This window comes from Arachis ipaensis, chromosome B10 (genome assembly GCF_059453495.1).
Source record: "Arachis ipaensis isolate K30076 ecotype BB chromosome B10, ASM5945349v1, whole genome shotgun sequence".
Classification (NCBI taxonomy): Eukaryota; Viridiplantae; Streptophyta; class Magnoliopsida; order Fabales; family Fabaceae; genus Arachis; species Arachis ipaensis.
The window spans coordinates 145,811,396-145,837,668 of record NC_142435.1 but is presented as its reverse complement, the minus strand read 5'-3'; the positions used below and the strand labels follow the sequence as shown (position 1 = coordinate 145,837,668).

Sequence of the window (26,273 nt, the reverse complement as noted above, 5' to 3'; positions counted from 1 at the left end):
TCAAACTTCATTAACAATCTTTCAACTACATTACCCATCAATCAACACCAATACCACATTTAGCAACATAATTCACTCCTCAACTTCACAAATCAATAATCCTCGTCATATCACTTTTAATCATCAATATCAAACTAAAAAATCATCATTTCATCAAGCATCATCATACAATAACATCTAACAACTCATCAACCATTCAAATCCAATCCTATCCTATGGGTCACTAGCCTAAGTGTCCATGAATATTATATACTACATAGAGAAAACCGAAACTATACCTTGGCCGATTTCCAATATGAACCAAATGAGCTTTCAACCAAAATCCTATCACCAATGTAGCTCCAACAAGCACCAATAAGCTCAAAACTCATAATAATCAAGCTATATACATGTAAATAACCAAAATCAACCTAGGGCTCAACATAAATCAAAAGTTCATAAGAGATCAAAGTCTCTTACCTTTTTCAACAGATTTGGATGTCAAAACCCAAAGCTAAGCAAGGATTAGAGTGAACCTAAACACAAGAATCACAAAAACTCACTTAATAAAAAATCCTAGGTACCCGAAATTTTGGAGAGAAGAACTGGGAGGATTTCGAGCTTACCTCTAGAGTTTCTTAGATGGGTTTTGTAGAGCTCTTCACAAGAAACGCGTAACCGCTGACGGCACGCAAATCGGAGCTCTATAACTCAAGATATAAGCTTGGGAAGATTGAGGTGAATAGGGTTTTCTTCTTCCTCTCCTCCCTTTCTCAATTTCTGAAGTGTGTGTGTTTATGATGTTAGGATTCATTAAATAAACCTTTATATATGTTGGACTTGGACCCAACCTGGACCCGGTCCAATCTGTTAGCGTTTTTAGCCCGTTTGACCCAACTTCGGGCCAAACCTTTAAAATTAACGCCCGATTTTCTATTTCTACTATTTTTCTAATGTTTTTGACTGTTTTCACTTTCTCTCGAGCAGCACCGGGAAGACTTGAACCGGTTCGTGGTTTTTTACAATTTTTTGCAGAAAATACATTTTCTGACTCGGAAAGACCCACTGAGTCAAAAAATGATGTTTAAAACCTCAAATTCTCATTCTAGCTTTTCGGAATCAAATTTGGGCATTATAACCACTGAATTAACCGGTTCGATTAATTGTGGTTCTTATAATATCCATTTTGGCGAATATCTTTAAAGCTCAACAAGTTTCATAGAGACTTGGTAGACAATAGTGCATTATTTATTATGAATTTTGTTCCTCCTAAAAACAAAATTATAGCTCTTCCGGAGCCTTCAATCACATTGCCTGAGCCAATAATAGTATTAACATATTCTTCTTTTGGCAAAAGATGGGTAAAATATATATCACTTTTGAGAATTGTGTGCAAACTTGCACTATCCGCAACGCATACATCTTCATTATATATCATTGCCATTTTCTTCAAAGACAAATAATAATAATAATAAAATGAGTAGTATGCACAGTTAAATTGAATACTTGATCGAAATGATTTTTCTAAGAAACACTGTACATAAAAATAATGTCATATACTAAAATTTTATTTTAAAACTTGATACATTTAATGATTTCAAAATTCATAAAAATTAATATTTCATTATTTATATATATCATATTTGAAACTTAAATACATAGAAAATAAAACTTAATAATAAGTTCTTTACATTATTTATTTACATGGATACTTAACAATCCCACATATTAAACTATTCCATCATTGATTAAATGACCAATATTTCCTTCAAGGTCCTCAAAGAAATCAAATACATCATAATAAGTGGTGGAATTTTCAGCATCATTTGAAACAAAATTCGTTCCCTTTCCTTTGTCGTCATTTTTCAAAGATGCTTGATAAAGATCGACTAGGTGCCTTGGTGTACGACAGGTACGCGACCAATGACCATTTTCACCACAACGGAAACACTTATCCTCTGTTGATTTATTTTGCCTAATATTTCTTTCTTATCCCACTTTTGGTGAGATCCTCTCTTTTGAACATAATTCATTTTCCTTCCATAATTTTTCTTGTTGCCAAAACCTTGCCATTTGCCTCTTTAAGGTAATGATTTGCCGCATTTACTTCAGGAAATGGGGTTGCGCCAGTTGGGCGCGCTTCGTGATTCTGTAAGAGCAACTCATTGTTGCGTTCAGCAACAAGAAGGCAAGAAATTAACTCATAATATTTTTAAATCCTTTTTCTCGATACTGCTGCTGCAGGAGCACATTCGAAGCATGAAATGTTGAGAAAATTTTCTCTAACATATCATTATCAGATATCTTTTTCCCACATAATTTCATTCATGAGGTGATTCGAAACATTGCCGAATTATATTCATTTATGGATTTAAAATCGTGTAGACGCAAGTGCGTCCATTTATATTGGGCTTGAGGAAGTATCGCCGTCTTTTGATGATTATACCTTTCTTCAAGGTCTTTCCAAAGATTTGCAAGATCTTTTAATGTGAGATATTCATTTTTTAATCATTCGTCAAGACAACGACGAAGAAAAATCGTGACTTTGGTTTTATCCTTCTGAGATGTATTATTTTCAGCCTTAATGGTATTTCTAAGATCCATTGAATCAAGATGAATTTTAGCATCTAATATTCATGATAAATAATTGTTTCCAGATATATCAAGAGCATTTAATTCAAGATGAGAAAGATTCGACATAATGAAAATTTGTTACCTGAGTCTTCCTAAAAATTTGATCAGAGTCTCGTGCTGATAACGTGTTATAAAATAAATAAATAAAAAATATAAATATAAGATAGAGTAATATAAAACCCTAATATTAATATATATATATATATATAGAGTATTGTATGCAAAGAGAGAGAAAAGTATAAAGAGAGAAAGAATATTATTATTAATTGTTATTACTGTATATATTATCTCGTATCATACCCCTATTTATACATAAATATAGTTCATATTTTCAACCTTTATTACATATAAATTCTTTTTTGATAACATGAATATTCTTTCATGAAAAATCTAAGTCACTCATAATATTAATGGACATCACATCGGTGCTTTTCATAACACTTTCAAAGAATTTAAACGTATTTTTTCTCACCCAAAGCGTACTTTTGCCAAAGACACCAAGTAATTAACCATGATGAGATCATATGCGCAATTTTTTAGAATTCAAACCCCCCGTTTTGCAATTTCTGCTAATTTGTGCAAATGTTTGATTAAACCCTACTACTACTCACTACTCAGCACCGAAGACTGAAGAGTCAACATTCCATTTCCTGCTTCAACATCAAGCACTCCAATGGATTCCAATTCCCACATCATTGCTTGGGGCTCTGGAGAAGACGGTCAATTAGGAATCGGCAACAACGAGGAGAAGGAGTGGGTCTGCGTCGTCAAAGCCCTCGACCACCAACGAGTCCGCTCCGTCGTCGCCGGCAGCAGAAACTCCCTCGCCATCTGCGACGACGGCAAGGTTTCCGCATTTCTCTTCCTAACGCTCTTTCCTTTTCTGGCATTGAATCATTGTTATTTATTCTTTTGGGATTTGTAGTTGTTCACATGGGGTTGGAACCAAAGGGGAACACTTGGACACCCTCCTGAGACCAAGACCGAGAACATTCCTAGCCAGGTCAAGGCACTCGCCAATGTTAAAATTGTTCAGGTACCCTGCTGATTCTGCTTCTGATGAAATGATGATAGCTTTAGTTAGTATGATGCTTCTATAATTTTGTTTTGCTGAGTTGTTTTTGTATTTGCCATGTATGAATTGAGATGATAGGTGAGAATGGATAGATGGTTTGGCATGTTTGACTAAATTGCTGTCTGACGTTCTCTACTAACATCTTCGGAAAGTAGTCACCATGAATTGATGACCAAGATATTGGGTTTTGGTTTAAATTTGTGTTCTTTCTTTGTAGGCTGCTATTGGTGGATGGCACTGTTTGGCTGTTGATGATCAAGGCAGAGCTTATGCATGGGGTATTTCTTACAAAGTTTTGATCTTTGCGTTTGATCTTTTGGTTTTCATACTTGCTTCATACAAGAAATATATAGTGGATTGTGATTATGGCGATTCTCTCGGATTTTGCGTTGCAGAAAGAGGAAATGTTAATCAAATGGTTGTAGGGTGTACTTGGATAGCATACCTCTGTTTCTCTCTGTATTATATTTTGCATTTTATTTCTTGTTTTTAATGTTTGTTCTTGTCTGTTCGTGACTTGGACGGATTTTCAGACAAAATTAATGTGCGTAAATAGTTTAAAGCATGGGATAAATCTAAAGAGAAAATCCAATTGTTTTCAGGTGGAAATGAATATGGACAGTGTGGTGAAGAACCTGAGCGCAAGGATGACACTGGTAGACCTTTGAGGAGAGATATAGTGATCCCCCAACGTTGTGCTCATAAGCTTGTTGTTCGCCAGGTAACTCATTTATGTTGATATGCAGTGCTAGAACAAGTGGTTTATAGCCTATCAGCTCACCTTATTTTCAATGGTATGATAGGTTTTATCTCTAGAAATATGAAAAATCTCGTTATTAATTTGTTTATTCTATACATTGTGCACTATCACTCAATTTTAGCCTAAGTGATCAAAATACCACCCTAGCGCATCTTATTGTTTTCTGTTGTGTGTCGATATAGTCCTCAAATTGTTGATTGTGTTGGAATTTCCACATTACTATCTTAATGAGAACAACCAAATAATCTGTGTATTTGGCATTTCTACTTATGTTATATTGCTATTTCGTGTTTTCTAATTGTTTGAGATGTAGGTTGCTGCAGGAGGAACTCACTCAGTGGTACTTACACGTGAAGGTCATGTTTGGACATGGGGTCAACCATGGCCTCCTGGTGACATGTAAAAACTAGTTGAGCTTGAATGACTACTTTTATATTTTGTTTTAAGTATGAAACTGATTTACATATTAATCTCAATGTTTCTCTTAGATAATCAAATACTTTCTAATGACTGCTACCTTCTAAATATTTTTATTCGTCCTATAGAAAACAGATCTCAGTCCCTGTTCGGGTACAAGGTCTAGAAAATGTGAGGCACATTGCGGTCGGGGCATTTCATAATCTAGCTCTTCAAGAGGATGGAACTTTATGGGCATGGGGTAATAATGAATATGGACAACTTGGAACTGGAGATACCCAGCCAAGGTCACAACCTATTCCTGTCCAGGGGCTTTCTGGACTTAATCTGGTTGGTATCATTCTGTATGTTGTTTATTCCAGTTTCTTTTATATCTTAAGGCTGGATAATAATTTTTTCTGTTACTACCCGACAGAGTTTATGCTTGAACTTGAATTTAAAAATCCGAGATGGTTTATGGAATTGTTCTATTAATTTTTGAAGAGACACTAGAATGCATTCTTGTAATGTCTGAGCAGAAGATAATAAACTAATCTTTAGAGGGTTGTATTCTCAGAAACTGTTATATCATCCGATAGCCTGCTCATTCTGTTTAGGTATTTTGATACATGTCTTCTTTTGTGTTGGTATTATATGTTCATGACAGTAAATTCCATTTGATGATCTTTTTTTTTTCTGCTATGACAAGATGTATGTAAAAAAAAAGAGGTTCTTTTGTGGTTTATTATTTTTCAGCTGTTTACTATGGACAAAATATGACCAAGAATTAACCAATATGGCATCAAACATAGTAATATAGGAACGAATGACAGCTCACCAATACCATATGGTTATGAATAATTAGCTGAGGTCAAGATTAAAGAGGGAAATGAGGATTTCATGGTTATAAACAAGTAAAACATATGACATATCAGTAGATCTATTGAGCACTAGCTTTGTTTACAAATAACTTCATTTTAATCTTAGATATCCAAATTCATTTGAATGGTTAAATGCCAGTGGTATGACTACTTTTTTTAAGGATTAGTTGTTGAAAATTTGAACAGAATGCTTTAAAGAAAAGTCAAAATATAGAGACATAGCTGTGAAAAGTAAAATAATTAGATGTATCTTGTTAATAAAAGGGATCTACATATGATGTTTATTGATTTGGAAAAAGCGTATGATAGGGTACCAAGGGAGGTCTTATGGAAAGTTTTAGAAAAGAGGAGAGTAAGGATCGCATATATTCGGGCAATTAAAGACATGTATGATGGGGCCACAACTAGTGTGAAGACTCAAGGTGGTGTGACAGAGGAATTCCCTATTGGTATAGGATTACACCAGGGATCATCCTTAAGTCCATACCTTTTCACATTAGTCTTGGAAGTACTCACAGAGCACATCCAAGAACCTGTGCCATGGTGCATGCTTTTTGCCGATGATATTGTCTTTATGGGAGAGTCAAGGGAAGACCTAAATAAGAAGTTGGAGTTATGGAGAGAAGCTCTAGAAGTGTATGGTCTGCGCATAAACCGTAGCAAGACGGAATATATGGAATGTAAGTTCAGTCTGAGAAGGGAAAATCCCAATATAGAGGTGAAGATTGGAGAAAACATCCTACGAAAAGTTAAAAATTTTAAGTATCTTAGGTGCATCATTCAGGATAATGGAGAGATTGAACAAGATGTAAATCATAGGATCCAAGCAGGTTGGTCAAAATGGCGGAGTGCATCTGGTTTTATATGCGACAAAAAAGTGCCTTTAAAACTTAAAGGTAAATTCTATCGCACCGCTATAAGACCGGCTATGCTGTATGGTACGGAGTGTTGGGCGGCTAAAGGGGAGCACGAACATAAGCTGAGTGTGGTAGAGATGAAGATGTTGAGATGGATGAGTGGTCATACGCGATTGGATAAAATAAGGAATGAAGATATAAGGGAGAGAGTTGGAGTAGCACCCATTGTGGAAAAGATGGTTGAATCGCGTCTCAGGTGGTTTGGACATGTGAGAAGAAGACCGATAGAACATCCAGTCAGGGGGGTGGATGAGATGGAAGAGGGACAAAGGGCGAAAGGCAGAGGAAGACCTAAGAAGACCATCCATGAGGTGGTCAAACGAGATCTACATATAAACGGTCTCTTTGTAGACATGATATATGATAGAACATAATGACGTCGTTTGATTCATGTAGCCGACCCCACTTAGTGGGACAAGGCTTTGTTGTTGTTGTTGTTGTTGTATCTTGTTAATGACGGCCAAAATGGATTGCCAATCTAGTGTTTGGATTTTTGGGGACAAGCCCATCATAGAAATAGCTCTCTCCACATTAATAGCTGGACTTTACATCCCCGTTTTTAGTGGCTTCTGGTCTATTTTGATATATGTGTGTATATATATATAGGCCTGGACTCTTAGAGCAATCAAAGTATAATGTTGTAATGATTGAATGGTTTGATGAATATGAGTGTCATAGTTCTTTTTTTTTTCTTTTTAAGGAGAAATAACTTCGACTTAATTTGATTTTTTTCTTAATCTGTTTGGAATTGTAGGTAGATATTGCAGCTGGTGGATGGCATTCTACTGCATTGACAGATGAGGGAGAGGTAGACATTACAGTTTATCTGAGTTCTAATATTTGAATATCAGTAAATCCTTCATAAAATATTTATACCGTGTTTAATACTTTTTTAATTTGTTTGATTTTCCTCTTTCTTTTTCTAAAAATTAGTTGCTATAGTAGGAATAAAAAATACACTATTTTTCTAAGGCTAATAAGGGGTAATCCTTCATCTTGAAACCTGAGTTACTTATCTGACATTTGTCAAAGGAACGTTTATTTGACAAGCTTATAGAATATCTTAATTGCAATATTACCAAACTATTGATAAATCATGTTGTGTGGTACTGTATTAGTTTATCCAGTCTTGATAAAACATGCAAATAGTCTCATAAAAGAATGGGTTGTAAGCAGTCGATGAAGATAACTGTATAACTGTATTTCTTAGAGTATGCATGGGATCAGAAATGCCAAAGATTTTCTATTATTGTTTTGAACTAGCTACATTTTTCAGAGTTAGCTAAAAAGTTGTATGTATTCCTCTTTCCATTCCAGGTATATGGCTGGGGAAGGGGGGAACATGGCAGGCTTGGATTTGGTGATAGTGACAAGAGCAGTAAAATGCTACCCCAGAAGGTTCAACTTTTAGCCGGGGAAGATATAATTCAGGTACTATCTATGCAATCTATATACCATGTTTTCTTTGGATTTCTTTTTCTGAAGGATGGGGAACTGATGGTGTCTAGGAGACAAAACTAACAACAATAGTCAAACGGTCACAATTACTCATTGATTCTGTATGTATAAAGATAGTCTACAGTCATACATGATACATCTTATTCCTTTACAATAGGCGGAAAGTAACCACCTGGTGGATGCTAACTCGGGTGTAAAATCTCTATAAACTAGGAGAGAAAGCCTACCCCAACCCTTAAAATTCAAATTGGATCAAATCATGGAATACAATTTACTCCATTAATTCCGAACTGTATTACTAGAACTCCCCTTAGAGCAATATCTAGTAGCAAACTTTTAATCAGTCACAGACCCTGCCTGTTCTGTATGTATGTGTATGTGTGTGTATATATTCTTATTTATTTAATATTATTATTATTATTTGCAAAATAGGGATCTCTTTGTTCCTTTCTGGTAATAAAGAATTTGATTGACTGACCTCGTGGCTTTTTTAGTGGACTTTGTAATATGATGACTTGCCACACTTCCTTCAGTTTTCTACTTCGTTCCTGCACTCCCGCTTTCCTTGTAGCCGTCATTTGGTTGTTAGCTGGTTTACACAATTACACCCTAGATTCCTGTTGCGTTCAATAAGTACTTGGATTCCATTACTTCAGTGGGGCTACTTATACCTAAGAAGTACTTGAGTTTTCCAAGGTCTTTAATTTCAAATCCTTAGAAAGTAGCTTCTTTAGGAGTTCAATTTTCTTATAATGATCACTTATGATGACAATGTCATCATAATTGTCATCATAAACTATGAACAATATCATATATAGAGATAGGTCTACAGTTGTAAATAATCTTATTTTTTAACAATAGAAGGAAAATAAACTCCTCTTGAAATCTGACATAGTATAAAATCGCTATAACTAGGAAAGAAAAGCTATTCGAATTTGTAGAAATCCAAGAGGATCAAATCCAGGCACATAATTCAATCCTGTACACCAGGAGTCGATTACCTACATAATTTGATTTTTGTGTATTTGTCCATCTGTTTGAATTTTGAGGCTGTAAATTTTTTATGTTGTTTGTAATATATGAACCTTTTGGAAAATGAATATGTTCTCTCTTACAACATGATTTCTGCCATGTGAATAGGAAACAAAAGAACAAAATGGAATAATAGAAGCAGCTATTAAAATTTTTATAAAAAGGATTAATCAAATTAAAACATTAGTTTTAGAAGTTTCTTGGTTTTGGTCAGGTGTCCTGTGGAGGTACTCATTCGGTTGCATTAACTCGGGATGGACGCATATTTTCGGTAAGTATTCGTTTAATACCATCTTAATTGTCTTTCCATAATTTGACAAAATGATAGTGTACCCAAATCACGGCTTCACTACCTTGATTGTAAGCCTTATTTCTGTCGAAATTCAATTTCACTGGAAGATAATTATGCTACATTCGAAAGCTTAAGTCCTAATGTTAATGGGCTTTAACCTATTGGCAGTTTGGTAGAGGTGACCACGGCCGCCTTGGATATGGGAGGAAAGTTACTACCGGTCAGCCAATGGAGGTACCTATCAACATTCCTCCTCCTCAGAGTTCCAATGACGATGTGGTTGAGGGACAATGGATTGCGAAACTCGTTGCTTGTGGTGGCCGCCATACTTTGGCAATAGTGGATTGGGAAGTAGATGAATCTAGAGACTGATTTATAAATAAAATGGAAAAAAGGTTAGGCTACTGGCTGATTTGGAATTCAGGCTTTGGTTTTCATACACAGAATGAACAAATGAAAAATCTTGGCATAAGCTAATTGAACTAAGTTTGGCACACTATGCAATCGCTGTTTCCTCGCTCTAATGCTGCAAATAAAATGTTTCAAGGCTTAAGTACTGATTTAGTCTCTAATGTTTGGGTCGAGTGTCAATTTCTTCTCAAAAAGTTTTAAGTGGATTCATGTTGTTTTATTGTTAAATTTTGGAAGTTTTCTTCAAAGTTCAGGACAAAATTGACATTTGTCTCAAACTTTAAGAGAAAAAAAGAGTACCTTACCCATTGTTTTCTGTTTAAGACATACAAAGGCATACTAAATTTATTGCAAAAGTGGATCCACATCAATAGTGAATCATGTGGATAGCAAGAAGGATGACATTCAAAACATTTTTATGCCCATATATAAGTTTGGATACAAATGTTAGTTTCTACAAGTTTTAGTATGGTGGTCAATAAATTGTACCCATTGTTGTGTCCGCTTATTTTTGTTGTTGCGTTTGTGAAAAATGGGGATTTAGTGTATTAACACTTAAAAGAATGGGAGAGAGAGAGATGAGCGCAATGCAAGTATCACATCCTCATAATAGGGATATGGTGCTCAACATGTTTGGTGAGTGTCTTTTTTTTTTTTTTTTTGGTTTTTTTGGTTTTTTTAAGGTATTTTTAAGTTCGTGAGGCTAAGGACTAATTTGTCGTGTATCTGAGTTTTATTTAAGGGTTTGTTGCTAGCTAAATGTTGGCTTGTTGCATGCACAAAGCGGAATTTAAACTTAGCACTTGTTTAAGCGGATTAGTGATGTAGTTGTTAGTTATGATTGTAGCTGCTGCCCATATATAATTGCACTGAAAAAAAAAAGAAATTAATAAAAAACCTATCAGTGCCTAAAAAGTTATGCATAACTTAGACTTTATGTAAACCAATCGTTTTTATTTTAATATTATGTGTACATAAAAATTAGCTCTCGAACTATTATCTATATAAAATATATATTAAAAATAAATTAAATAATATATATTTTTATATAAATATAGTAAATGGTAGTTGATTTTTGTGTTTATATCATATTTATTTTACAAAAATAAGTGAAGGTTTATATGTAGTTATCTTCATACGAAGTTCGGAAGTTGTTAGTTAAAAATTATTTCATGATTTAATATAGAGTAAAGTATCATTTTTGTCCTCAACGTTTGGGGTAAGTCCCAAAGTTGTTTCTAACGTTTCAATTGTCCTATTTAAGTCTCTAACGTTTTAAAATTGACTTAATGTTGTCCTGCCGTTAGGGATCCGTTAATAGAATTGATGGGACAAAATTGAGACGATTTTGAAACATTAGGGACTTAAATAGGACGAAAACGTTAGGGACAAAAACGATACATAAAAATAAATTTTAATTTAATTTTATCTTTTAATAATATTAATTTTTTTACTGTACATAGTATTCAATTATTTTTTAATTACACTTAATCACATTACTTTTATTTTAAATAAATTTATTTTTTTATAATTTTAAAGAATTTTGATAGATTAGAGACAAAAGGTATAATTTATATTTTATTTTATATATATATATTATTTTAAATAATATATATATATATTATTTTTTTTCTTTTCTACAAGTGTAAATACTAGTCATTCTACAAACATTTCATGATAACTAAAAATCTTTAAGAGTAAAATTATAAAAAAAATTAATTTATTTAAAATGAAAGTAATATGATTAAGTGTAATTTACTTAGATGTGATTAAAAAATAATTGAATACTATGTATAGTAAAAAATTGATATTATTGAATGATAAAATTAAAATTTATTTCTATGTATCATTTTTGTTCCCAACGTTTTCGTCCTATTTAAGTCCCTAACGTTTCAAAATCATTTCAATTTTGTTCCGTCGTCAATTCTGTTAACGGATCCCTAACGGTAGGAGAACATTGAGTCAGTTTTGAAACGTTAGGGATTTAAATAGAACGATTGAAACGTTAGGGACAACTTTGGGACTTACCCCAAACATTGGGGACAAAAATGATACTTTATTCTTTAATATATTTAATTAAATTATTTAACAATTCTGTATTCAAAATTCAAATTCAAACCGTTCATCTAATCTAATTTAAACCGAAAATCAATTAAAAGCGCACTAATTCAGAATTGATTAGATTTTATTTTTTGCAAACCGTTGGGTCGGATCAGATTTCAGATCTATTTTTCATATCCGATGATCCAATTCAAACTGCACAATGTGTTATAATATTATTATTTTATTATTATATTTACAATTATACTTATAACATGTTCAATTTGTTATACATTTTTATATTATTTAGAGAAAATTCTACTCCCCTCCCTTGCGATATGCTAAAATGACACTCCTCTCTCCTCTATTTATAAAATGTACATTCCCTTCCCTTATAACTTTTAAAAAACCTCATCTTTAATCTATTTTAAATTTTTTGTGTTAACTAATGTTAACTTTATCTATTTTTCAAAAAAAAAATATTTTACAAAAATATCCTTTAGCAAGAATTTTATTTTTTTATCATTAAATTTTGCTTACCAAAATACCATTTAATAAATTATTATTTATTTATTTAATTATATTTTTACCAAAATATTTTTTAAAAAATTTAATAATTAAATTATTTTTTTCTAGGATACCTTTCAATAATTTTTTAATTATTAAATTATGATTTTACCAACATTTTTGTTAATAATTTTTTATATTTTACTATTAAATTATAACAATTAATATATATTGATATTGAAAAATAATCTTACTAAGATTTTTTTAATATTAAAATAATATATATTGATATAAAAAAATTAATAGTAAAATATAAAAAAATTGTTAACAAAAATTTTGGTAAAATTATAATTAATAATTAAAAATTTATTGAAGGGTATCTTAAAAAAATAATTTAATTATTAAATTTTTTTTAAAAATATTTTGGTAAAATATAATTTAATCAATAAAAAAATAATTTATTAAAGGGTATTTTGGTAAGTAAAATTAATGACAAAAAATAAAAATTTTGTTAAAAGGTATTTTTGTAAAAAAATAATTTATTTAAAAAAAAAATAGATAAAGTTAACATTAGTTAACACAAAAAATTTAAAATAGATTAAAGAGGAGGTTTTTTAAAAGTTATAAGGGAGGGGAATGTATATTTTACTAGTGTTAAACCCGTGCGATGCACGGGCTTATATTTAAATTTGATAAGTTAAATTAAAAATAATATTTTATAACCATATATTTTTTAAATTTAGTATAACACTATCATCGTCGTTATATAATAAACGTGTTAAATATGTTGTTTTATCTTTATTCAAAGTTAAACATAAATAGAAAAGTTTGAAGTTTATAATATTCTTAAACTATAAGGAGGGAGACATAAAAAAATAAGAACATATATAACTGTAATAATAGCATGTTAATTTTACCCTAAATTTTATATCAAAAAGCTAATAAAAATTTATCGATAACCTAGTATCTTACTAACTTCAATAGAAAAGTAATTGGCATAGGATGATGTGCTCCTTGTTACACATTTCATTTCAAATTTGAAAAAAGAGTTATAGATAAATTAGTTATATCTATAGTAAATATTTGTACAAAAGTGTAAATCATAACATGCTATTAAAATGAAAATAATATTATTCTTACTTAAATATTATTAAAAATCTCTTTGAACACGACATTTGTTGTTGATGACTTTGGATTGCCGTCTTCGTCTAGAATTAAAACCCTGAGGCCACTGCGACTCTTAACTCTTGACAAAGCAACATAAAGTTGTCCATGGGTGAACACTGATTTTGACAAATAAAGCCGTACATGTGATAATGATTGACCCTGACTCATGTTAATGGTCATTGCAAAGCATACTGTTAATGAAAATTGTCTTCGTTGGAACTTAAATGGCAATCCTGAATCTGAAGGATCAAGTTCATTTTTGGAATGTACACTTTATCTCCAATATTTTTACCGGTCACTACCGTCGCTCCAATTACGTTGCTGCCAAGTTCGTTAACTATTAATCTTGTCCCGTTGCATAAACCTGAAGTCTGGTCTATGTTTCGCAGTAGCATTACAGCGACTCCTGGCTTCAAAGTCAACTTGTGATTGGGTAGTCCTGAACATTTGATGTCATTTAGGAACTCTAGTGTGAACCACTCTTGTTGTACATCTTCATTCCCATCAGCTTGACATGTTGTGTCAGAGCTCAAATACTCCTTTTCCATCCCTGGAAAGATTGTCAAGACAAAATTGTTTACCTTCTCGACACTCTCAAGCGTGGGTGCAAGAATTGCCCTACTCTGAAAATACTTGTAATCTGACATGTTTTGCAACAAATTTGGATATGCAAAGTCTACCAAATGAGAGAGAGGGTCATCAGTAGTTGTAGTTAATAGATCATCTAGAATTTCAACTTCTGATTCATCACCAACAACAGAGCCAATATTTCCATTTCCAACACTAAGTATCCAATTAGCAGATCTCTTTATTTCACCTTCATCTTGATCCGAAAAAGACATTAGAAGCCTCATATTCGTATGTAGTTTCAGAACCTTACAAAATGACCACAGATGGGATGAGTTAATAGCGGATGCCAATATATCGTGTCTACTTCCTTTCGGAATCACCGGAAGTATCTGTCTGAAATCACCTCTTAGAACAACAACCTTACCACCAAATGGTTGATGTGTCTTATGTTGATTGGTAACTGACATAAGATCCCTGAGCGTCCGATCAAGTGCTTCAAAATGGCAGTTGTACCTTTCCTCGCATACAACATATTGAGAACTCAAAATTGGATCATGTTTTGGACTTCTCTGATCTCTCCTCATACCACATCATGGCGTCGCAATGCCGACAAAAAAATTCTGGATCACCAATATCTATCACATCTAATAATCACCAAGATAATAAATTGTTTCAGTTATATCTGCAACAAATACTTTATATAAAAATATACCTTTCTTTCACCATGTTAAGTATAAAAATAATATTTATAAAAGATTGCCGAAGAATACAATTTATAGATTAAAAAGATGAGATCATATAATACAATTTCATTATGCCAACCTCAAGATTTAAGTTTTACATGGACATTAATCAAACAATAAGAATTACAATAAATCAATGTTCAAATACAAAAATTATAATATATAACCATATCTTAGTTTGAATTTTAAAACTTGAACACTAAATGATAATTTTTTGTCTATAAAAAGTATAACAATAGTAAATAATAAAGTGCTGATATTGCTACTTCTTAAATTACCTGTATTCTCAGCAACATCGAATATGGCTGGGTATTCAATTTGCACAGAATCATCTAATATAGTCGTATTTTCAGTAATATCCTCAACTTTTTCAAAAAATTTTGAAAGATTTATAGTCAATTCCTTCAAGAATGTTTTTCTTTGTATCAGATGTCTTTCTTTTTCAGCTATGCACACTTCTTCTAATTCTTTAGTATCTAAATTTAAATTAGATGTACTTGCTCCTGTAATCATTAGAGATAATACTTGCTCCTGTAACACATGGGCTATCATATGCTTCACGTGTGATACCCGAATTACTAATATCACTAATATTGGAACATCGTTCTTTTTCATCTACAGAATGTAGATTAGTAGTTGGAGATCTTGATCGAGATGGTGTTGGGTTATTACCTAATAAGATAACTCGAGATATTAGTTTTGAACATATTTTCTGTTAAAGTTTATAATTGAATAAATAGTAGGAAAATCAAAATACATAAAAAAAATCATCCAAAAATAAATCTGTATTAATGCTATTTGTAATGTTCGACAACACCGATTGAAAATGCACACCATTGGAACTATCACTTGAATTTTCTGTAATTTTTTCATAAACAAATTTAGTAACATATTACGAAGACAATATAAATTAATAATTTATTACTTGTCAATAGCTAAATAATATATAGAAAATATTGTATTTTATGGGCTTTAATTCGGCCAAAATACTCATGACATGTTAGTTATTTTGTATACCCAATAAAAACTAAATATATAGAACTGACATACTTAAAAATATCAAATAAAAAATATATTATTCTAACCTAAAAACAAAAATGATAAAATAATTAATTTATTTTTTTATATGAAATCTACCTTAAATTGTGCTTCGCTTTGTATTTTCTTTGTCTTTAAATATCAATTTTTTCTTTAATGTAATCTTGCTTCTCTTTGGACTTCTTGCATCTTTCAATATATACCTAAAAATATTAAATAAATAAATTTTTTAACCAATTAAATATATATATATACATTATACATAATACATTTTTATTATCAAATTTTTTATATTATTAAAAAAAAATAAAGTAGTACACATATGACGGCGTTTGTTTTTGGTATACATGTCCATCAAAATATAAACACAAGAGTACACAGGAGTACATATGTATGGTGTTTGTTTATTGAGACAAAAATGATGAAAGACATAATCATACACAAACACCCATTAAAAACATATATTTTGTGTATCTCTAAAATGCTGAAACACTAATTTTTAACTTGAGACACTAATTTTTTACAATTTTTCTCATGTCTAACTTACCAAATAGAATATGAAATTAGTATCTTCTTATGTCTATGTAAAATCGCATAGATTTTATTTTCAATAGCTGCTTTAGTTTCTTTTTATTCTCATTTATTTAGTTACGTAAACATATTTTACGGAAAATAATATATATTTTTTTACAAAAGTATCTATTTTTAAATAAATATAAGTTTAATTTCACGATCAATAAATTCAACTTATAGTTAAAATTTTTTTTTTTTCATTTCCTTAAATAAAGATATTAAAATGAATAACTTATAAGTAAAAAAAAGAGAAAAAGATGAAAGTACCTCTATTGTTGTGCTGAGATAATCTAAAAAATAACAATGTAAACGAAGTAAATAGAAAAAAATTATAAATGTGACAAATAAAAAAATTTAAATTTAAAAATTAAAACGGTTAAGAAGCCACTTAATTAGGAATTAGTATTAGAATTTTAAATTTTAAATTTTTAAATAGAGTTTTCTAATTAGCTAGTGCAAATTTAAAATTTTTAAATAAACTTTTTTAATTAAACGTTTGTTATTCATTAAGAATATAGGAATTTGTTAATTTAAAAATAATTTTTATTAGTTTCGTCATAAATAGTATCAATCCTATTATTTATCGATAAAAATAAATAAAATTAAATACAATCTAAAAATTAATAACCTTAAAATTACGTAGATTTAGAAAAAAAATACTTAAAAAGAGAGAAAAAGATGAAAGTACTTTTACAATCTAAAAGATAATAATAAAAATTTATAAATGTGGCAAGTAAAAAAATTTAAATTTAAAAATCGAAATGGTTAAAAGCTTAATTAGAAATTAGTATTAGAAATTCAAATTTAAAATTTTTAAATAGAATTTCCTAATTAGCTAGTATAAATTTTTAATTTTTAAATAAAATTTTCTAATCAAACGTCCGTTGTCCATTAGGAATATAGAAATTTGTTAATTTAAAAATAATTTTTTTAGTTTCATCATAAATAGTATTAACTTTATTATATTTTTTCTAAAATTTAAATAGTATTATATTTTTTTTAAATAGTATAAATAACTTCACATCTTAATAAAACTGATAATTCTATTTCTTTTATTATAATCCTTTATAATTAGCATAGTAGCTTATAAATTATATAAATTTTTAAAAAATATTTTCAAATCCAATTGCTTACGTAAAAATTAAAAAAAAAAGTATATTTGAATTTAAATTTAAAATTCTAAACATAATACTTTAATTAAAAATTATAATTAGATTTTTTTTTTAAATAAGTACACATTAAAAATTAATAACTAACTTAATTGTATCAACAATAATTCAAAGAAGAAATTTATAACTTTATGACATTAAATATTAAATTAAAATTATCAGAATATCAACGGTGAGAATCAAATTAAAAATAAAACCACAAGTAATAACCAAATAACTTCAATTTATATTTAAAAAAATTCTAAATTCCAAACATAAAAATCGAAAAGAACCAAAAAGAAAAATAACAACTCAAGAAAAGATAGCCCCTAAAACGGACTTTTCCAAGACTCTTTTCTATTTCAAACCAACAAGGGTATGTAATAGGGGATTGTGGGTTTTGGGATGGACTCGAGTGGATATGGAATTTTCAGTGGAGAAGGGAGTTGTTCCAATGGGAGTTGGAGCTTGTCAACCAGCTTCATGAGAGGTTAAGGACGGTGACATTGACAGATGGGCAAGAGGATCATCTAGTTTGGAAGTTTGATTGTAAAGGGATATTCTCTACCAACTCTGTCGTGAAGGTCCTACAATCGGAGACTTTATCAGCGGAGGTAACGAGTTACAGTTTTACAAGTGCAGTCTGGAGAGGAGTGGTACCTCCGAGAATTGAGCTTTTTGGATGGTTTGTGCTTGTTGGTAGAGTTAATACCAAGGAGAGATTGAGTCGGCTAGGCGTTCTTATGCCAACTGATAATATCTGTGTACTCTGTAAGAAGGAGGTAGAATCGGTCAAGCATCTATTTCTTCTCTGTGACCTTACATGGCAGGTGTTGTGCAGTTGGTTGCGGTCCTTTGGTGTAGATTGAGTTATTCCTGGTACCATTAGAGAACTGTTTGAGAGTTGGACTGGTTGGCATAAGCGAAAACAAGAACAGAAGAGGTGGCTGACTGGGTTCTTCGCAGTGATTTGGAATATTTGGGTGGAACGAAATGCTAGGATTTTTAATGATAAAGAAACAGGTGTTGACTTCGTAATAAAGAGCACAGTCCAGAGTTACTATGAATGGACTACTAGTGATTCTGCGGGTTGTTGATGGCATTGTTGACTTAGACTAAAATGTTATGTTTTTCCATGTAGTTTGTTGTTTAACTTGTTTGCTCCACGTTACAGTGTTGAGCTTCCTTTGTTTCAAAAAAAAAAAAAAACAACTCAAGAAAAGACAATGTTTTTACCAAAACAAACATATGCTTGGCATTATTCTATTAGATAGACTCTAAAAGGGATTCCAAAACATGTGCATCCAAATTCTCAAGTTTCTTTCTCAATCTTGATCTTCTTGCAAGTTGAGGTATCTCCTTCCACTTTCGAATCTTCCGACTCCGAGGATAGTCGCTTAGTTGGTGTAATAGCATTTTCCAACAATTCGGATTCATCATTGGCCGCAACTTCATTGAAATTCAAGCAACAAATTCTGTACAAAAAATCACGTTAAATTAAAGACTTCCTTCTAACCTTTGATTTTATCTCACTAATATTTTTTGAATAAAATTAAGATCTAATTTTTAGAGAACAAAAAAAAAAATATTTTTTGAACAAATACTTTAGCACCTTCTACTTTCTCCCCTTCAATGATTGAGGATGTCTTTGAAATTGGAAGCAAACCATCGGTGTAGTCAACATCCTAAAATTATAATTAATTATTATTTATAAATTAGATACTACTAATGACCAAGGAAGCAAAAATTAAATTGATTTTTAATAAAAAGTACACTTATATATACACTCACAATTTGAATAGGGTGAGCCTCTTTGAATTTATTTATGAGATCCACATTATCAGTCATCTTCTTAACTTTATAAGAAGGTGAAAAATGTGGATTATCAGATATTTGAACTTCAACGATGAAGAGAAAGATCTTATCAATTAGGTTGAGCAAAAGTGTAAGTGTATCCGATAGATCTCCTTTCTGCAGGGTATTACATAATATATTAATAATAAATAATATAAAAAGTACCAATAAAAATATCTTCACTAATGCTTTTAGAAATAAATATTGGTTAGATTTTACCAATAGGAGTGGATCAAGTATCTCTACACAGCTCTTTCCCAAAACTTGTTTTGCCTCCTTGTCAAAGACTACATAACATGCACAATCAGAATCATCAATGACACCAAGCTTTATTCGATACATGTTTAAAAAAGAAAATAACATAAAAAAAAGTTAAATATAGACTTATTCAATATCTAATCCAATGTACATAGACTTTAATTTAAAAAAAATAAATAAATAACCTTGGAGTCATGGATAAAAGGATATTAGTAAAAAAGTCGCGTCTTCATCGAGCCAAACCATCTCAATTGAGTATGGCAATGGAGAATTTTCGTAACTTGATAGTGTCCATAACCGTATCACTCGTATACGTATACACAAATTGTCGATTGTAGGATTGATGTCAGCAATTTTGTGAATACCAGCCATTGGAATAAGTAGGGAGATTTTGGATATATGTAAAGAAAGGGATTGATGTACTTTAAATTGTGGTGCTTTACATCTCTCATAACTTATCCTTTTATAGTTGCATCATAACTAAATTTTTTTAAATTTGGTTGACTTTAATTTAAAATTTAAAAAATAATAAACTAAGTAAAACAACCCAAACTTAAAATTTAAAAATAACAACCTAAACAAATAATAATTTAAAAATTCTAAACTAACGTAAATCTTTATTTATAGTAATATTAGTATGTAACAACCGAAGAATAATTAACGTAAATTTTTTTAAAACTCTAAATTTCTTTAAAAGAATTTATGTAGCTGCAATTTAAAAAAAAAAATCAACAAAATTTTAAAAAAAATGCTAAAAAGAATTAACATATTTTTAAAAAATAGTGTTAAAATATAAAAAAGAACAATCTAAGTAAAATCTAAATAAAATTGAAAAAATAACAACTTAAATAAAACAATTTGAAATTTGAAAAATAACAACCTAAGTAAAACAATCCAAACAAATAAAATAATTTAAAATTTAAAAAATAACAACCTAAGTAAAACAACATAAACTTAAAATTTGAAAATAACAACTTAAGCAAATAATAATTTATAATTTATAAATATAAATCTAAAAATTTCTAGTGACGACACGTAAGCAAATAAACTCCCAGACTCAACGTATGAGCGCCACGTCAGCAAATGAGCTTCCCATTTGTATACTATAAAGATATAAAGATAAATAGAGAGGAGAGGAGTGTCATTTTAACATCTCGCAGAGGAGGAGAGTGGAATTTTATCTATTATTTATGTATTATTATTATTTAATAAATATTTTATATTTAAAATATTATTTATTTATTTATTTTAACTAACCTATAATTTTATTTCTATTGTTATGTTATCATTGACTTTTTAAGATATTGTTGAGACTTATTATATTATTGTTAATTATTTAAAATTTGATATTGAGACTTGTTATATGTATTTATTTTTTTATTCTTTTTTAATTTACAAAACTTCAAATTTAATCAATCTAAACCATTTAAAATTGGATCGGATTATTTTAAAAATATCATCCAATTTAAATTGCACTACAAGTAAAATTAATATTCGGATCAGATGAGTTTTTTATTCAAAACCGATCCAAACCGCACTGTGTGGATGTGAGTTATACATTAGTGGTTTTCTGTTTGTTGTTTATTTTGAAAGCGAAAGGCATAGGAGAATGAGGCAGAAGAGCATGCAACGTGTTAAGATTGATCAGAGTGGGTCCAACCGAATCCCATTGCATGCGTTTATTGGTCCACACATTCTACATATCTCAGCTTGTACCACATGAATGGCTAACCAGAGATAAGGTTGCACCTACATACACTAATAAATCTATACAAAGTCAATGTCTCTTTTGTTCATTTTCCTTTGTCAATCAAACATCATGATCATCAGGGATTCATTTGCAATTAATGCAAGTACCAATTTGCATTTTTCACTTACAAATTACAACCTTGTATTTATAGAGCAAAGGTTAGAGCCTCTCCTCAACACCTTAGACTCAGGTAGCTGGTAGGTCCAATATTTCATTCATTTGTTTCTTTCAGCTTCTTTGTGTAACCAAACTTCCATAAAGATTCACCAAGTGGATCAACCTATGGATTTGGGTTTCAATTTTTGAATTTCATGTTTCCTAAAGTGAGAAGCTACATTTTTTCTTTTTTTAATATTTTAATTTAGTTTTTGATCACTCACCATTTTAGTTTTCTGGTTTACAAGTAATAAAGGCATGATATATTTGATTATATTCTGCTGCTTCTGTTGGAAACTCCCTTTGGTGAAGAGTGTATATAATTTAGGAAGAGTTTCAGATATTCCAAGAATTGATCTTATTTATATATGAATTTTCGGCATTTTTGGAATACCTGAAAATTTTCCGGTACTTTAAGGCACATTTTTCTTTTGGAATTGATATGAATAACTTGGATTCTTCTTTTGGCAGAGACACAATAACTTAGATTTTTTCTTTTATTTTGCTGTTTTCTAATGTTGTGATGATCATGTCTTTATATGTTTCTTATACTTTTCTTAACAGATTTTTCTTTTACCTTTCAGGTTTTCATGGCTGCATTTCCTATAGGTTATAAAACACCATACAAGGACCAAAACCTATTGAGGCAAAGGGCAATAAAACACAATGACAAAAGGTTCATGAATCACCATGTCAATATGCTAAGATCCTCTTCAATTCCTGGTCAAGTTAGCAATATCTATACAAAATGCATAGCTCATGGCAGAGGAGCTTTGCATAGGGCCGCGACGGAAGAAATACTCGCGGCCGGTGGTAGTCTAGATTGTCACCTAAGCATCATTCAGAGATGTCATTCGAATTCGAAGAGAAGAAACCTTTTCAAAGTTCTGTTTTCAGCAGAGTCTGGCTCCATTGAGAAACAACTAAGATCATTGGATTCTTACTTTGGAAAACTCCATGAGCAAACAAAGTTGCATACTTTTGATTCGTTGAATAAAGTGGCGCCGGTTCATAATAGAGATAGCGAAACCAGACCGAAAAATGGACTAGAGTCTCTTGATGAGTATCTTGGCAAATTGAACAATGGTAACTCTTCTTGGTCATGTAAACGGTTAAATTTCTTGTCAATTTAGAAACCATCAAGTTTGAAATAAGTTTCAAAGTTTGAAAACATGATATATGTTATTGTTGCATTTGATTGGTTACTGCAAAATTGTCATCTGCAGAAGTAAACCAAGAATCTCTCTTACCATCAAGTTATTATGAGAATCTTGGTGAAGAGAATTTAGTTCAGAAACCAAAGTTTAGGAAACCAAATACTTATGTGGATATAAGAAGAATCAAAGGCATAGGTGATTCAAGGTCTACTATGGATCCACTTCAGAATGATGAAACCTCTAGTCTTTACCTAATGTAAGTTTCATAGAATCATAATTCAAGTTTACATGGTTACTTTTCCCTGTAACATCTTTTGTTCTTATGTTTTTTGTTTTCTTGGATGCAGTGGTATATTGGTTTCTGTAAACATTGCAGTGTTTTTATTTGAAATAGCAAGTCCTATAAGAAAACCAGATTTCGAGCTGTTTTCGCTTCCGCTGCTATACGGAGCAAAGATAAACCATTTGATCATGGTTGGAGAATGGTGGAGGCTTGTAACACCAATGTTTCTGGTACAAGATTGAGAATTGGGTCTGTGTTTCCATTCCACATATATGCATCAATGTTATACATCACATTCATTCATTCATCATCATTTAGGATAATCACAACATTTGGAATATGTCTTTGTTTCCAAGTTGTAATTGTTAACTAAAATGCAACTATTTTTGTTTAGCTTAGGACAACAAAGTTAATGAAAAGATTCCTACATGGAAAGAAAATAAGAAATGAGTCATTTACTCATTGCTTTATAATTATCATGAAAAGATTATGAACTATATGGGGGTAACAAAATGCATCATAACAAGAACTTGATAAAAAAATCAAGAAAGATTTTGCTAAATTATCCTTCATTGTGAATGTGTTTCTTATACCCTATTCTTTGTAATCTTCATCAAAATGCAGCATGCAGGAATATGTCACATGACTCTCAGTTGCTGGGCCATTGTAACTTTCGGACCGCAAGTATGCAAAGGATACGGTTCATTTACTTTTTTCTTGATCTACATACTTGGTGGAATATCTGGCAACATGATAAGCTTTCTTCATACTGCAGATCCAACAGTTGGTGGCACAGTAAGTATCATTCTATGGTTGACAAATCTAAGCCATTGTCATTTTTTGTTCCACAACTTTGGCTAAGTTAGAGTTTTATCTTTCTTAGCTACCAAGTAAGTTTATGTACTTACTACTTATTGCCTCTATGTTTGTGTTAAACTCATGTGCAGTTGTCTACATGTGAAGTTGATATTTGAGAACCGTTAGATGATTTGACAAGTTTGACTAAGTCATCATCTAACGATTCTCAACTATCAAATTCACATGAAACTTATTTCCAAAATAAAACTTGTTCAAGCATAGAAGGGAATATGAGTTAATGTAAAATGGGTTTCTTAAAATGTGGGATTGTGCTTCTGCATATGATTTGTGTTGTTGAACTAAACTTATATGCATATTTGTTTCATTTTTTTGTTTCTCTTTTTGTTTTGAACTTATCTCCATCTTCAACTTGTACTCAGGGACCTGTATTTGCAATAATTGGTGCTTGGCTTATGTATCAAATTCAAAACAGAGATGTCATTGCAAATGATGCTTCAGACGACATGTTCCGGAAGGCAATAATTGTGACTACTCTTGGTTTCATATTATGCAACCTTGGTCCAATTGATGAATGGTATGGTTTATATTATATAGAGAACTAGTAATGTTAGGAGACCAACTTTTTTCAGCCAACACGAGTTAATTCTTTAAAAATTATTTTATTCAGTTCCGTTAGGAAATCAACTAGGAGTGAAGCCAACTCCAACTAACTAGTTGAAAAACATGTCCGTTACAAAAAACAAAAAAAAACAAAAACAAACAACTTTTTACTATTCTAATTTTTCGAATTTCAAAATCAGAAATAAAATGAGGCTAGCTAGCTAGCTTAGTTGGCTTATATTGTAGTTGATTTCCTAGACTTACTGTATTTTATTTATTTTAAATTTTTAGATCCTAAATCATAAATTTTTAATTCTTAATTCTAAATAATAAACTTAAATACTAAAATTAACTGATGTTAACTAACTAAAAGTTTGTTCCCTGTACTTTCTCTTAGGGAATATAGGTCACGTGAATTATAAGGAAATAAAGTTTTGATAACTAAAGAATATGCATACAACTCAAAATATTGAATGGAAGAAGTATATTGAGGCAAAATGAGTTTATACTTGCAAAATGCATACATTATAAACTATAAATTGATTCTCTTATTTACTTAGGCTTCATTTGATTAGTATTCATGTTTACAAGAGACATAGACCCAGTGATACATGTCCATTATTTATTTGTTAAGAGAGAATTTTTTTTAAAAATATGGTTACACACAAATGCACGCTAAGACGCAGAGATGCAAAAAGTGAGACAAATTTTCCAACTTTGTCCTTATAGAAAATTTATAATTCTAACACTATCCTCCTCTTCATAAGATGAGTTTAGTATTCAATGGGTTTGATTGGTTTGTAGGACACACCTTGGAGCAGCTCTCACAGGCATGGCATTTGGGTTTCTAACAAGCCCAAGTCTTGAGCTTAATGATGCATCATCTGGAGGAAGTGGAGGACAAGAGGAAGGGCTCAAACTTGTTAGAAAACATGGTGATTCTTGCAAGTCACTGATTGTATTCACCATATTCATCATTGCATTAAGCTCTCTCCTTTTCTTTATGGAGCCCCCACTCAATGCACTTGCAGCTGAAGACTTGGAATGCATGTAGTTGATGCATCTTTCTATACTCCATCATGTTCATTTTTCCATGTCACATTTTAGTTTAAAGTTTTGAAACTTTGAGAAGAAGAAACGAATATATATATTTTGTAAACAAAGTTTTTGTGGGTAAGCTCACCATAGTTTGAACGGAGTCTTTACAACAGCAAGAAAGACTTGAATTCATATCTTGACATCTTTATGGACAGAAGTGGATCTAGAAATTCCAACTTTGGGAGCAAAATTTAAGTTGAGATTTTTAAATGAGTTAATACTCAATTTGACTCCGAAATTTGAGGTTGAATTCAAATTGACCTTTAAATTTATAATTGACTCAATTTAGACTCTAAAATTTACAATAATAATTTGCGTTGGTTCGTAATCTGAGTTAAATTTGTATGTTAACTTGCTATAATTTGGATTTCTCGCATAAATTTCATGTGATTGAGATTTATTAAAGTTCTCACAAGCTTAACTAGTTCCTCAATATCCTCATGAAGACACAAATTCAAATCTGAGTTAAATTTGCACGTTAACTTGCTACAATTTGGATTTCTTGCATAAATTTCATCTGATTGAGATTTATTAAAGTTCACACAAGCTTAACTAGTTCTTCAATATCCTCGTGAAGACACATTCAAATCGCAGCAAATAATGTACCAAATTAATAGGCTGTTAATGAATATCATATTAGGGGATTAATACTAGTTATAATTATAAATTTAAGAGTC

The 26,273-nt window shown here is 30.8% G+C and overlaps 3 protein-coding genes and 1 pseudogene across 5 annotated transcripts; 2 read left to right on the top strand and 2 right to left on the bottom strand.

Moving 5' to 3' along the window:
- Positions 1–3,052: 3,052 nt before the first annotated feature.
- Positions 3,053–10,343, top strand: LOC107623170 (ultraviolet-B receptor UVR8). Of its 2 annotated transcripts, none has more exons than XM_088485513.1 (10): positions 3,053–3,460; positions 3,539–3,649; positions 3,906–3,966; positions 4,291–4,409; positions 4,762–4,847; positions 4,994–5,199; positions 7,401–7,450; positions 7,960–8,073; positions 9,347–9,403; positions 9,593–10,343. In XM_088485513.1, the coding sequence occupies exons 1-10, from the start codon at positions 3,287–3,289 to the stop codon at positions 9,794–9,796; spliced, it is 1,182 nt and encodes a 393-aa protein (XP_088341639.1). In that variant the 5' UTR covers positions 3,053–3,286; the 3' UTR covers positions 9,797–10,343. The 2 variants fall into 2 exon arrangements, with proteins under 2 accessions (XP_088341639.1, XP_016180824.1); XM_016325338.3 differs by having other exon boundaries at positions 3,095–3,460; positions 4,994–5,195; positions 7,397–7,450.
- A 3,179-nt stretch (positions 10,344–13,522) lies between these two features.
- Positions 13,523–14,613, bottom strand: LOC107621290 (uncharacterized; annotated as a pseudogene).
- A 4,320-nt stretch (positions 14,614–18,933) lies between these two features.
- Positions 18,934–19,817, bottom strand: LOC107622318 (uncharacterized). Its single transcript, XM_088495077.1, has 4 exons — positions 19,695–19,817; positions 19,413–19,592; positions 19,234–19,306; positions 18,934–19,070 (listed from the first exon to the last, which is right to left on the bottom strand). The coding sequence occupies exons 1-4, from the start codon at positions 19,815–19,817 to the stop codon at positions 18,934–18,936; spliced, it is 513 nt and encodes a 170-aa protein (XP_088351203.1).
- Positions 19,818–21,524: 1,707 nt separating this feature from the next.
- Positions 21,525–25,728, top strand: LOC107623485 (Rhomboid-related intramembrane serine protease family protein). 2 transcript variants are annotated; one of them, XM_016325763.3, is made up of 7 exons: positions 21,525–21,680; positions 22,224–22,725; positions 22,866–23,052; positions 23,144–23,309; positions 23,704–23,874; positions 24,318–24,472; positions 25,303–25,728. In XM_016325763.3, exons 2-7 carry the CDS (start codon positions 22,230–22,232, stop codon positions 25,550–25,552), a joined length of 1,425 nt encoding a protein of 474 aa, XP_016181249.1. In that variant the 5' UTR covers positions 21,525–21,680; positions 22,224–22,229; the 3' UTR covers positions 25,553–25,728. The 2 variants fall into 2 exon arrangements, with proteins under 2 accessions (XP_016181249.1, XP_016181248.1); XM_016325762.3 differs by having other exon boundaries at positions 21,669–21,806.
- Positions 25,729–26,273: the final 545 nt, after the last annotated feature.